This window comes from Labeo rohita, chromosome 1 (genome assembly GCF_022985175.1).
Source record: "Labeo rohita strain BAU-BD-2019 chromosome 1, IGBB_LRoh.1.0, whole genome shotgun sequence".
In the NCBI taxonomy this organism is placed as follows: domain Eukaryota; kingdom Metazoa; phylum Chordata; class Actinopteri; order Cypriniformes; family Cyprinidae; genus Labeo; species Labeo rohita.
Window position 1 is genome coordinate 35569 of NC_066869.1, and position 12695 is coordinate 48263.

At 55.7% G+C, this 12695-nt stretch overlaps 4 protein-coding genes across 4 annotated transcripts in view; 3 read left to right on the top strand and 1 right to left on the bottom strand.

The window, feature by feature from the left end:
• LOC127159268 (uncharacterized) overlaps positions 1-2793 on the bottom strand; it is a 4443-nt gene extending 1650 nt beyond the window's left edge. The window contains exons 1-7 of the mRNA XM_051102174.1: positions 2686-2793; positions 1331-1431; positions 1097-1215; positions 829-996; positions 499-698; positions 241-341; positions 17-124 (exon numbers count right to left, since the gene is read on the bottom strand). Coding sequence (XP_050958131.1) covers positions 17-124; positions 241-341; positions 499-698; positions 829-996; positions 1097-1215; positions 1331-1431; positions 2686-2735 — 847 coding nt within the window. The 5' untranslated portion in view covers positions 2736-2793. The remainder of the gene's footprint in view (positions 1-16; positions 125-240; positions 342-498; positions 699-828; positions 997-1096; positions 1216-1330; positions 1432-2685) is intronic.
• A 741-nt stretch (positions 2794-3534) lies between these two features.
• LOC127159811 (uncharacterized) lies at positions 3535-5057 on the top strand. Its single transcript, XM_051102578.1, has 6 exons — positions 3535-3608; positions 3775-3876; positions 3993-4113; positions 4215-4382; positions 4563-4762; positions 4929-5057. The coding sequence occupies exons 1-6, from the start codon at positions 3535-3537 to the stop codon at positions 5053-5055; spliced, it is 792 nt and encodes a 263-aa protein (XP_050958535.1). The 3' UTR covers positions 5056-5057.
• Positions 5058-5097: 40 nt separating this feature from the next.
• On the top strand, positions 5098-7612 carry LOC127159907 (uncharacterized). Its single transcript, XM_051102615.1, has 7 exons — positions 5098-5872; positions 6039-6139; positions 6258-6376; positions 6476-6643; positions 6821-7020; positions 7187-7287; positions 7386-7612. Exons 1-7 carry the CDS (start codon positions 5706-5708, stop codon positions 7610-7612), a joined length of 1083 nt encoding a protein of 360 aa, XP_050958572.1. The 5' UTR covers positions 5098-5705.
• On the top strand, positions 7384-9206 carry LOC127171648 (uncharacterized). The gene is made up of 5 exons (XM_051120454.1): positions 7384-7775; positions 7938-8137; positions 8304-8404; positions 8521-8908; positions 9085-9206. The coding sequence occupies exons 1-4, from the start codon at positions 7626-7628 to the stop codon at positions 8760-8762; spliced, it is 693 nt and encodes a 230-aa protein (XP_050976411.1). The 5' UTR covers positions 7384-7625; the 3' UTR covers positions 8763-8908; positions 9085-9206.
• Positions 9207-12695: the final 3489 nt, after the last annotated feature.

Here is a 12695-nt window from a genome sequence, read left to right on the forward strand (position 1 = left end):
CTTACGCTGTCGAAGCCCGTGTTGATCTCGCGCAGGTCTTTGTAATCCACGTAGATGGAGAATTTGCCAAAGCTCTCCTCAAGCCAAGCACTGAGGCTGCTGGTGTCGGACCCACAGGTCGAGCCTGCAAGGAGTGATGCACAGAAATGACTCATTAGGAGACGCAGACATTCACAGACCCAAAGCGGCGCGGCCTTCTGGCGCACAACACAAAACAACGCCAACCCTCACCGGACCTACCCGAGGCGCGTCTCTGCTTCAGGTAGCCCAACAGGACAGGGGCGAGCTCCTGCTGTCTCAGCGAAGTCATGTGGTCAAAGACGCTGCTCAGAGCCCCAACGCTACAGTGCAAAGATCAAAACACATGGTAAGGACGATGCCTCATTAGCGTAGATTCCCCCACCCGCTGAACTTGCTTTAGAAACGCCCTGGCGTTCCTTTTAACAGTGCTGGGACGCGCGTTACAGGGCGGTCGCAAACTTCGGCAGCGCTACGTACATGATGTGGTATTCGCCGCAGTCGGTGTGTGATGTTGCCGTCTGGAGCATCTCTGCCGTCAAGCTGGGAAGGAGAAGAGTCAGTTTCACCGTGAACCAGGAAACCCAGTCGTCGGTCGCAAAGTCGGCGAAGTGAAGGCTGATGATGGCGAAGGTTCGATTCATCATGATGTCCCTCACCACAGGGTTGATGTCCAAATCCTAAGGGGGAATGACACACAAAAAGCGCCTGTCGCGTCAGCAATGGTGTCACGAAAGCGCTTTCAAATGTTGTTGTTTTTCTTTGTCTCCAGGCAAAGCAAAGCTTGCTATCTTAGTGACGAGAACATACCTGCGAGGTCTGGGTGAGAGCCACAAAGAACTCTTCAGCATTCTGGAAAGAGTTGCCGTTCTCCAGACGCTCAAAGACCATGTTAATCAGAGCCGCGCTGTTCAGCGCTCCAGACCCTAGCGTCAGTTGAGCGACCTGAGAAGTGCTGAGAAGGTCCAGTGCCTCAAACTTCAGGGGAGAAAAAACAAAAAACAACAACATCATTAGAAATAAGCCAGACGGCCAAAACAGTCGCGGGAACAACTGGGAAGCACGGCGGTCCGCTTACGCTGTCGAAGCCCGTGTTGATCTCGCGCAGGTCTTTGTAATCCACGTAGATGGAGAATTTGCCGAAGCTCTCCTCAAGCCAAGCACTGAGGCTGCTGGTGTCGGACCCGCAAGTCGAGCCTGCAAGGATGAAGCACAGGAAACGCTCATTAGGAGACGCAGACATTCACAGACCCAAAGCGGCGCGGCCTTCTGGCGCACAACACAAAACAACGCCAACCCTCACCGGACCTACCCGAGGCGCGTCTCTGCTTCAGGTAGCCCAACAGGACAGGGGCGAGCTCCTGCTGTCTCAGCGAAGTCATGTGGTCAAAGACGCTGCTCAGAGCCCCAACGCTACAGTGCAAAGATCAAAACACATGGTAAGGACGATGCCTCATTAGCGTAGATTCCCCCACCCGCTGAACTTGCTTTAGAAACGCCCTGGCGTTCCTTTTAGGTGTCACAGAGCTGTCAGGGCGGCATTTGCGGAGCGCTACGTACATGACGTGGTATTCGCCGCAGTCGGTGTTTGTGATGTTGCCGTCTGGAGCATCTCTGCCGTCAAGCTGGGAAGGAGAAGAGTCAGTTTCACCGTGAACCAGGAAACCCAGTCGTCGGTCGCAAAGTCGGCGAAGTGAAGGCTGATGATGGCGAAGGTTCGATTCATCATGATGTCCCTCACCACAGGGTTGATGTCCAAATCCTAAGGGGAATGACACACAAAAAACCATCTTCGCATCAGCAATGGTGTCACTATCTTTTGAATGTTGTTGTTTTTCTTTGTCTCCAGGCAAAGCAAAGCTTGCTTTATCTTAGTGACGAGAACATACCTGCGAGGTCTGGGTGAGAGCCACAAAGAACTCTTCAGCATTCTGGAAAGAGTTGCCGTTCTCCAGACGCTCAAAGACCATGTTAATCAGAGCCGCGCTGTTCAGCGCTCCAGACCCTAGCGTCAGTTGAGCGACCTGAGAAGTGCTGAGAAGGTCCAGTGCCTCAAACTTCAGGGGAGAAAAAACAAAAATTTTTTTTTGTTTTGTTTTTTGAAAATAAGCCAGACGGCCAAAACAGTCGCGGGAACAACTGGGAAGCACGGCAGGTCCGCTTACGCTGTCGAAGCCCGTGTTGATCTCACGCAGGTCTTTGTAATCCACGTAGATGGAGAATTTGCCAAAGCTCTCCTCAAGCCAAGCACTGAGGCTGCTGGTGTCGGACCCACAGGTCGAGCCTGCAAGGATGAAGATGCACAGGAAATGACTCATTAGGAGACGCAGACATTCACAGACCCGCAAGCGGCGCGGCCTTCTGGCGCACAACACAAAAACAAAGCGCCAACCCTCACCGGACCTACCCGAGGCGGTGCTGCTTCAGGTAGCCCAGCAGGACTTGGGTGAGCTCTCCTGCTGTCTCAGCGAAGTCATGTGGTCAAAGACGCTGCTCAGAGCCCCAACGCTACAGTGCAAAGATCAAAACACATGGTAAGGACGATGCCTCATTAGCGTAGATTCCCCCACCCGCTGAACTTGCTTTAGAAACGCCCTGGCGTTCCTTTTAACAGTGCTACGGGACGCGCGTTACAGGGCGGTCGCAAACTTCGGCAGCGCTACGTACATGATGTGGTATTCGCCGCAGTCGGTGTGTGATGTTGCCGTCTGGAGCATCTCTGCAGTCAAAGCTGGGAAGGAGAAGAGTCAGTTTCACCGTGAACCAGGAAACCCAGTCGTCGGCTCAAAAGTCGGCGAAAATGAAGGCTGATGATGGCGAAGGTTCGATTCATCATGATGTCCCTCACCACAGGGTTGATGTCCAAATCCTAAGGGGGAATGACAAACAAAAAACCATCTTCACATTCCAAATCATGCCACAATCTTTCCTTGTTGTTGTTTTTTATTTGTCTCAGGCAAAGCAAAGCTTGCTATCTTTAGTGACGAGAACACACCTGTGAGGTCTGGGTGAGAGCCACCAAGAACTCTTCAGCATCCTGGAAAGAGTTGCCGCCTCCAGGCGGTCAAAGACCATGTTAATCAGGTGCGCGTTGTTCAGCGCTCCAGACCCTAGTGTCAGCTGAGCAACCTGAGAAGTGCTGAGAAGGTCCAGTGCCTCAAACTGGAGGGGGAGAAAAAACAAAAATAACAACATCATTAGAAATAAGCCAGACGGCCAAAACAGTCGCGGGAACAACTGGGAAGCACGGCAGGCTCCGCTTACGCTGTCGAAGCCTGTGTTGAGGTCACGCAGGTCTTTGTAATCCACGTAGATGGAGAATTTGCCAAAGCTCTCCTCAAGCCAAGCACTGAGGCTGCTGGTGCTGGATCCACAGGTTGAGCCTGCAGCAGTGATGCACAGAAATGACTCATTAAGACACAAATTCACACGCCGCGCGCGAGCAGCGCTGCCCTTCAGCGGGCAATACAATACAGGTGTCACAGAGCTGTCCGGCATTTGCGGAGCGCTACGTACATGACGTGGTGCCTGACTCCAGAGATGCTCCAGACGGTAACATCGAAGGCGGACTGCGACGCGTACCACGTCATGTACGTAGCGCTCCCCCCAGGCTGCGCAGCTCTGTAGAGCCTGTCTCCTAGCGTTGTCAGCCAAAACGCCAGGGCGTTTCCCACGCTGGGTCAGTGAGCGCTGGGAAAAGTGCCTCAAAGAGGCGTGGCCCTAACCTTTCTTTTTCTTCTGATCCTTCCCATGTAGCGTCGGGGCCCTGAGCAGCGTCTTCGAGCAGCTGACCTCGCAGAGACAACGGGAGCTCGCCCCAGTCTTGTTGGCCTACCTGAAGCAGAGCAAGGCATCGGGGTAGGTCCAGTGGAGGCGGCGCCACCTTTGTCTGGCGTGCCGAATGACAGCGGCGCTCTGTGTCTGTGAACATTTGTCTCTGCTAATGAGTCTTTTGTGCGCGACATCCTTTTCAGGCTCGACCTGTGTGGCTCCAACAGCAGCAGCCTCAGCACGTGTCTTTGGCAATGCTTTGGCAGATTCTCCATCTACGTGGATTACGAAGACCTGCGCGGGCTCTTCGAAGGCTTTGGCAGCGTAAGTGGGGCCCCGCCACGCCGTAGAGTGGCTCCTGCCACTGTTTTGGGCAAGCGTGTTGTTTCTCACAACCGGTCTTGTTGTTGGTTTCTCCCCTGCAGTTTGAGGCACTGGACCTTCTGAGCGCCTCCCAACTCGCTCAGCTGACACTAAGCTCCGGCGCGCTGAACAACGCGGACCTGATCGGCCTGGTCTTCGACCGTCTGGACGGCGACAACGCTTTCCAGGACGTCGACGGATTCTTGGCAGCTCTCACCCGGACACCGCAGGTATGTTGTCATCGCTGAGGTGGCAAGCGCGCACAGGTGTTGTTTTCCTGTGGGGCAAAAGCACCCGAGGGGCGTTTGTGACAGCCATTGCACTGTTCCGCTTTTTTTTTTTTTTTGTTGTTGTTGCTTTTTTAAATCTGATGACAATGCTGGTCTCTGCTCGTTTGTCGTTTCCCCTAGGCTTTGGACATCAATCCTGTGGTGCGGGACATCATGATGAATCGGGTCTTCGCCGTCATCAGCCCACATTTGGAAGGCTTTGGGAGCCAAGAGTGGGTGTCCTGGTTCACCGTCAAACTGATTCCCCTCCTGCCCAGCCTGACGCCAGAAATGCTCCAGACAGTAACGTCGAACGCGGACTGCGACGCATACCACGTCATGTACGTAGCGCTCCCCACGTGCTGCACAGCTCTGTAAAGCCTGCCGCTTAGCACGGCCAGCCAAGACGCCCGGGCGTTTCTCGCGCTGGGTCTGTGAGCGGTGGGGGAAGTACGTGTACGAGGCGTGGTCCTGACCTTCCTTTTTCTTTTGACCTTTCCCATGCAGCGTCGGGGCCCTGAGCAGCGTCTTCGAGCAGCTGACCTCGCTGAGACAGCGGCAGCTCACCCCAGTCTTGTTGGCCTACCTGAAGCAGAGCCAGGCATCGGGTACGTTTGTCTCGCGTGCTGAATGACAGCGTCGCTTTGCGTCTGTGAGCGTCTGTCTCTCCTAATGAGTCTTTTCTGCACGTCATCCTTTTCAGGCTCGACCTGTGGGTCCAACAGCGGCAGCCTCAGCACTTGTCTTTGGGCGTGCTTCGGCAAATTCTCCATCTACGTGGACTACGAAGACCTGCGCGGGCTCATCGAAGGCTTTGGCAGCGTAAGTGGGGCCCTCGACCGCGCTGTGCTGTTGCTCCTGCCACTGTTTTGGCCGAGCGTGTTGCATCTTACAAACGGTGTTGTTGTTGTTTTCTCCCTGGCAGTTTGAGGCACTGGACCTAATGAGCGCCTCACAAGTTGCTCAGCTGACACTAAACTCGGGCGCGCTGAACAACGCGGATCTGATCGGCCTGGTCTTTGACCGCCTGGACGCCGGCAATGCTTTCCGGGATGTTGACGAGTTCCTGGCAGCTCTGACCCGGACACCGCAGGTACGTTCTGATCACTGAGATGACAAGCACGCGCAGGCGCTACTTTCTGTGGGGCGAAGTAGGATCTTAGTGGCGTTTGTGATGCGGTTTTTGTTTTGTTTTGTTTCGTTTTGTGATTTTTAACGGTGGTTTTGATGCTCTCTGCCCGTTTCCCTTAGGCTGTGGACATCAGTCCTGTGGTGAGGGACATCATGATGAATCAGGTCTTCGCCGTCATCAGCCCTCATTTGGAAGACTTCGGGAGCCAAGAGTGGGTTTCCTGGTTCACCGTCAAACTGACTCCCCTCCTGCCCAGCCTGACTCCAGAGATGCTCCAGACGGTAACATCGAAGGCGGACTGCGACGCGTACCACGTCATGTACGTAGCGCTCCCCCCAGGCTGCGCAGCTCTGTAGAGCCTGTCTCCTAGCGTTGTCAGCCAAAACGCCAGGGCGTTTCCCACGCTGGGTCAGTGAGCGCTGGGAAAAGTGCCTCAAAGAGGCGTGGCCCTAACCTTTCTTTTTCTTCTGATCCTTCCCATGTAGCGTCGGGGCCCTGAGCAGCGTCTTCGAGCAGCTGACCTCGCAGAGACAACGGGAGCTCGCCCCAGTCTTGTTGGCCTACCTGAAGCAGAGCAAGGCATCGGGTAGGTCCAGTGGAGGAGGCGCGCCACCTTTGTCTGGCGTGCCGAATGACAGCGGCGCTCTGTGTCTGTGAACATTTGTCTCTGCTAATGAGTCTTTTGTGCGCGACATCCTTTTCAGGCTCGACCTGTGGCTCCAACAGCAGCAGCCTCAGCACGTGTCTTTGGCAATGCTTTGGCAGATTCTCCATCTACGTGGATTACGAAGACCTGCGCGGGCTCTTCGAAGGCTTTGGCAGCGTAAGTGGGGCCCCGCCACGCCGTAGAGTGGCTCCTGCCACTGTTTTGGGCAAGCGTGTTGTTTCTCACAACCGGTCTTGTTGTTGGTTTCCCCCCCAGTTTGAGGCACTGGACCTTCTGAGCGCCTCCCAACTCGCTCAGCTGACACTAAGCTCCGGCGCGCTGAACAACGCGGACCTGATCGGCCTGGTCTTCGACCGTCTGGACGGCGACAACGCTTTCCAGGACGTCGACGGATTCTTGGCAGCTCTCACCCGGACACCGCAGGTATGTTGTCATCGCTGAGGTGGCAAGCGCGCACAGGTGTTGTTTTCCTGTGGGGCAAAAGCACCCGAGGGGCGTTTGTGACAGCCATTGCACTGTTCCGCTTTTTTTTTGTTGTTGTTGTTGTTTTTTTAAATCTGATGACAATGCTGGTCTCTGCTCGTTTGTCGTTTCCCCTAGGCTTTGGACATCAATCCTGTGGTGCGGGACATCATGATGAATCGGGTCTTCGCCGTCATCAGCCCACATTTGGAAGGCTTTGGGAGCCAAGAGTGGGTGTCCTGGTTCACCGTCAAACTGATTCCCCTCCTGCCCAGCCTGACGCCAGAAATGCTCCAGACAGTAACGTCGAACGCGGACTGCGACGCATACCACGTCATGTACGTAGCGCTCCCCACGTGCTGCACAGCTCTGTAAAGCCTGCCGCTTAGCACGGCCAGCCAAGACGCCCGGGCGTTTCTCGCGCTGGGTCTGTGAGCGGTGGGGGGGGTACGTGTACGAGGCGTGGTCCTGACCTTCCTTTTTCTTTTGACCTTTCCCATGCAGCGTCGGGGCCCTGAGCAGCGTCTTCGAGCAGCTGACCTCGCTGAGACAGCGGCAGCTCACCCCAGTCTTGTTGGCCTACCTGAAGCAGAGCCAGGCATCGGGTACGTTTGTCTCGCGTGCTGAATGACAGCGTCGCTTTTTTGCGTCTGTGAGCGTCTGTCTCTCCTAATGAGTCTTTTCTGCACGTCATCCTTTTCAGGCTCGACCTGTGGGTCCAACAGCGGCAGCCTCAGCACTTGTCTTTGGGCGTGCTTCGGCAAATTCTCCATCTACGTGGACTACGAAGACCTGCGCGGGCTCATCGAAGGCTTTGGCAGCGTAAGTGGGGCCCTCGACCGCGCTGTGCTGTTGCTCCTGCCACTGTTTTGGCCGAGCGTGTTGCATCTTACAAACGGTGTTGTTGTTGTTTTCTCCCTGGCAGTTTGAGGCACTGGACCTAATGAGCGCCTCACAAGTTGCTCAGCTGACACTAAACTCGGGCGCGCTGAACAACGCGGATCTGATCGGCCTGGTCTTTGACCGCCTGGACGCCGGCAATGCTTTCCGGGATGTTGACGAGTTCCTGGCAGCTCTGACCCGGACACCGCAGGTACGTTCTGATCACTGAGATGACAAGCACGCGCAGGCGCTACTTTCTGTGGGGCGAAGTAGGATCTTAGTGGCGTTTGTGATGCGGTTTTTGTTTTTTTGTTTTGTTTTTTTTTTTTGATTTTTAACGGTGGTTTTGATGCTCTCTGCCCGTTTCCCTTAGGCTGTGGACATCAGTCCTGTGGTGAGGGACATCATGATGAATCAGGTCTTCGCCGTCATCAGCCCTCATTTGGAAGACTTCGGGAGCCAAGAGTGGGTTTCCTGGTTCACCGTCAAACTGACTCCCCTCCTGCCCAGCCTGACTCCAGAGATGCTCCAGACGGTAACATCGAAGGCGGACTGCGACGCGTACCACGTCATGTACGTAGCGCTCCCCCCAGGCTGCGCAGCTCTGTAGAGCCTGTCTCCTAGCGTTGTCAGCCAAAACGCCAGGGCGTTTCCCACGCTGGGTCAGTGAGCGCTGGGAAAAGTGCCTCAAAGAGGCGTGGCCCTAACCTTTCTTTTTCTTCTGATCCTTCCCATGTAGCGTCGGGGCCCTGAGCAGCGTCTTCGAGCAGCTGACCTCGCAGAGACAACGGGAGCTCGCCCCAGTCTTGTTGGCCTACCTGAAGCAGAGCAAGGCATCGGGTAGGTCCAGTGGAGGCGGCGCCACCTTTGTCTGGCGTGCCGAATGACAGCGGCGCTCTGTGTCTGTGAACATTTGTCTCTGCTAATGAGTCTTTTGTGCGCGACATCCTTTTCAGGCTCGACCTGTGGCTCCAACAGCAGCAGCCTCAGCACGTGTCTTTGGCAATGCTTTGGCAGATTCTCCATCTACGTGGATTACGAAGACCTGCGCGGGCTCTTCGAAGGCTTTGGCAGCGTAAGTGGGGCCCCGCCACGCCGTAGAGTGGCTCCTGCCACTGTTTTGGGCAAGCGTGTTGTTTCTCACAACCGGTCTTGTTGTTGGTTTCTCCCCTGCAGTTTGAGGCACTGGACCTTCTGAGCGCCTCCCAACTCGCTCAGCTGACACTAAGCTCCGGCGCGCTGAACAACGCGGACCTGATCGGCCTGGTCTTCGACCGTCTGGACGGCGACAACGCTTTCCAGGACGTCGACGGATTCTTGGCAGCTCTCACCCGGACACCGCAGGTATGTTGTCATCGCTGAGGTGGCAAGCGCGCACAGGTGTTGTTTTCCTGTGGGGCAAAAGCACCCGAGGGGCGTTTGTGACAGCCATTGCACTGTTCCGCTTTTTTTTTGTTGTTGTTGTTGCTTTTTAAATCTGATGACAATGCTGGTCTCTGCTCGTTTGTCGTTTCCCCTAGGCTTTGGACATCAATCCTGTGGTGCGGGACATCATGATGAATCGGGTCTTCGCCGTCATCAGCCCACATTTGGAAGGCTTTGGGAGCCAAGAGTGGGTGTCCTGGTTCACCGTCAAACTGATTCCCCTCCTGCCCAGCCTGACGCCAGAAATGCTCCAGACAGTAACGTCGAACGCGGACTGCGACGCATACCACGTCATGTACGTAGCGCTCCCCACGTGCTGCACAGCTCTGTAAAGCCTGCCGCTTAGCACGGCCAGCCAAGACGCCCGGGCGTTTCTCGCGCTGGGTCTGTGAGCGGTGGGGGAAGTACGTGTACGAGGCGTGGTCCTGACCTTCCTTTTTCTTTTGACCTTTCCCATGCAGCGTCGGGGCCCTGAGCAGCGTCTTCGAGCAGCTGACCTCGCTGAGACAGCGGCAGCTCACCCCAGTCTTGTTGTTGGCCTACCTGAAGCAGAGCCAGGCATCGGGTACGTTTGTCTCGCGTGCTGAATGACAGCGTCGCTTTGCGCGTCTGTGAGCGTCTGTCTCTCCTAATGAGTCTTTTCTGCACGTCATCCTTTTCAGGCTCGACCTGTGGGTCCAACAGCGGCAGCCTCAGCACTTGTCTTTGGGCGTGCTTCGGCAAATTCTCCATCTACGTGGACTACGAAGACCTGCGCGGGCTCATCGAAGGCTTTGGCAGCGTAAGTGGGGCCCTCGACCGCGCTGTGTGTTGCTCCTGCCACTGTTTTGGCCGTGTTGCATCTTACAAACGGTGTTGTTGTTGTTTTCTCCCTGGCAGTTTGAGGCACTGGACCTAATGGGTGTTGTTTTCCTGTGGGGCAAAAGCACCCGAGGGGCGTTTGTGACAGCCATTGCACTGTTCCGCTTTTTTTTTTTGTTGTTGTTGTTTTTTTAAATCTGAGCTGCCAAAGCCTTCGAAGAGCCCGCGCAGGTCTTCGTAATCCACGTAGATGGAGAATCTGCCAAAGCATTGCCAAAGACACACGCTGCTGAGGCTGCTGCTGCTGGAGCCACAGGTCGAGCCTGAAAAGGATGTCGCGCTAAAAAGACTCATTAGCAGAGACAAATGTTCACAGACACAGAGCGCCGCTGTCATTCGGCACGCCAGACAAAGGTGGCGCCGCCACTGGACCTACCCGATGCCTTGCTCTGCTTCAGGTCCCAACAAGACTGGGGCGAGCTCACTGACCCAGGGCCCCGACGGGGAAGGATCAGAAGAAAAAGAAACGCCACGCCTCTTTGAGGCACTTTTCCCAGCGCTCACTGACCCAGCGTGGGAAACGCCCTGGCGTTTTGGCTGACAACATGTTACCGTCTGGAGCATCTCTGGAGTCAGGCTGGGCAGGAGGGGAGTCAGTTTGACGGTGAACCAGGAAACCCACTCTTGGCTCCCGAAGTCTTCCAAATGAGGGCTGATGACGGCGAAGACCTGATTCATCATGATGTCCCTCACCACAGGACTGATGTCCACAGCCTAAGGGAAACGGGCAGAGAGCATCAAAACCACCGTTAAAAATCACAAAACGAAACAAAACAAAACAAAAACCGCATCACAAACGCCACTAAGATCCTACTTCGCCCCACAGAAAGTAGCGCCTGCGCGTGCTTGTCATCTCAGTGATCAGAACGTACCTGCGGTGTCCGGGTCAGAGCTGCCAGGAACTCGTCAACATCCCGGAAAGCATTGCCGGCGTCCAGGCGGTCAAAGACCAGGCCGATCAGATCCGCGTTGTTCAGCGCGCCCGAGTTTAGTGTCAGCTGAGCAACTTGTGAGGCGCTCATTAGGTCCAGTGCCTCAAACTGCCAGGGAGAAAACAACAACAACACCGTTTGTAAGATGCAACACGCTCGGCCAAAACAGTGGCAGGAGCAACAGTACAGCGCGGTCGAGGGCCCCACTTACGCTGCCAAAGCCTTCGATGAGCCCGCGCAGGTCTTCGTAGTCCACGTAGATGGAGAATTTGCCGAAGCACGCCCAAAGACAAGTGCTGAGGCTGCCGCTGTTGGACCCACAGGTCGAGCCTGAAAAGGATGACGTGCAGAAAAGACTCATTAGGAGAGACAGACGCTCACAGACGCAAAAAGCGACGCTGTCATTCAGCACGCGAGACAAACGTACCCGATGCCTGGCTCTGCTTCAGGTAGGCCAACAAGACTGGGGTGAGCTGCCGCTGTCTCAGCGAGGTCAGCTGCTCGAAGACGCTGCTCAGGGCCCCGACGCTGCATGGGAAAGGTCAAAAGAAAAAGGAAGGTCAGGACCACGCCTCGTACACGTACTTCCCCCACCGCTCACAGACCCAGCGCGAGAAACGCCCGGGCGTCTTGGCTGGCCGTGCTAAGCGGCAGGCTTTACAGAGCTGTGCAGCACGTGGGGAGCGCTACGTACATGACGTGGTATGCGTCGCAGTCCGCGTTCGACGTTACTGTCTGGAGCATTTCTGGCGTCAGGCTGGGCAGGAGGGGAATCAGTTTGACGGTGAACCAGGACACCCACTCTTGGCTCCCAAAGCCTTCCAAATGTGGGCTGATGACGGCGAAGACCCGATTCATCATGATGTCCCGCACCACAGGATTGATGTCCAAAGCCTAGGGGAAACGACAAACGAGCAGAGACCAGCATTGTCATCAGATTTAAAAAGCAACAACAACAACAAAAAAAAAAAAAGAACAGTGCAATGGCTGTCACAAACGCCCCTCGGGTGCTTTTGCCCCACAGGAAAACAACACCTGTGCGCGCTTGCCACCTCAGCGATGACAACATACCTGCGGTGTCCGGGTGAGAGCTGCCAAGAATCCGTCGACGTCCTGGAAAGCGTTGTCGCCGTCCAGACGGTCGAAGACCAGGCCGATCAGGTCCGCGTTGTTCAGCGCGCCGGAGCTTAGTGTCAGCTGAGCGAGTTGGGAGGCGCTCAGAAGGTCCAGTGCCTCAAACTGCAGGGGAGAAACCAACAACAAGACCGGTTGTGAGAAACAACACGCTTGCCCAAAACAGTGGCAGGAGCCACTCTACGGCGTGGCGGGGCCCCACTTACGCTGCCAAAGCCTTCGAAGAGCCCGCGCAGGTCTTCGTAATCCACGTAGATGGAGAATCTGCCAAAGCATTGCCAAAGACACGTGCTGAGGCTGCTGCTGTTGGAGCCACAGGTCGAGCCTGAAAAGGATGTCGCGCACAAAAGACTCATTAGCAGAGACAAATGTTCACAGACACAGAGCGCCGCTGTCATTCGGCACGCCAGACAAAGGTGGCGCCGCCTCCACTGGACCTACCCGATGCCTTGCTCTGCTTCAGGTAGGCCAACAAGACTGGGGCGAGCTCCCGTTGTCTCTGCGAGGTCAGCTGCTCGAAGACGCTGCTCAGGGCCCCGACGCTACATGGGAAGGATCAGAAGAAAAAGAAAGGTTAGGGCCACGCCTCTTTGAGGCACTTTTCCCAGCGCTCACTGACCCAGCGTGGGAAACGCCCTGGCGTTTTGGCTGACAACGCTAGGAGACAGGCTCTACAGAGCTGCGCAGCCTGGGGGGAGCGCTACGTACATGACGTGGTACGCGTCGCAGTCCGCCTTCGATGTTACCGTCTGGAGCATCTCTGGAGTCAGGCTGGGCAG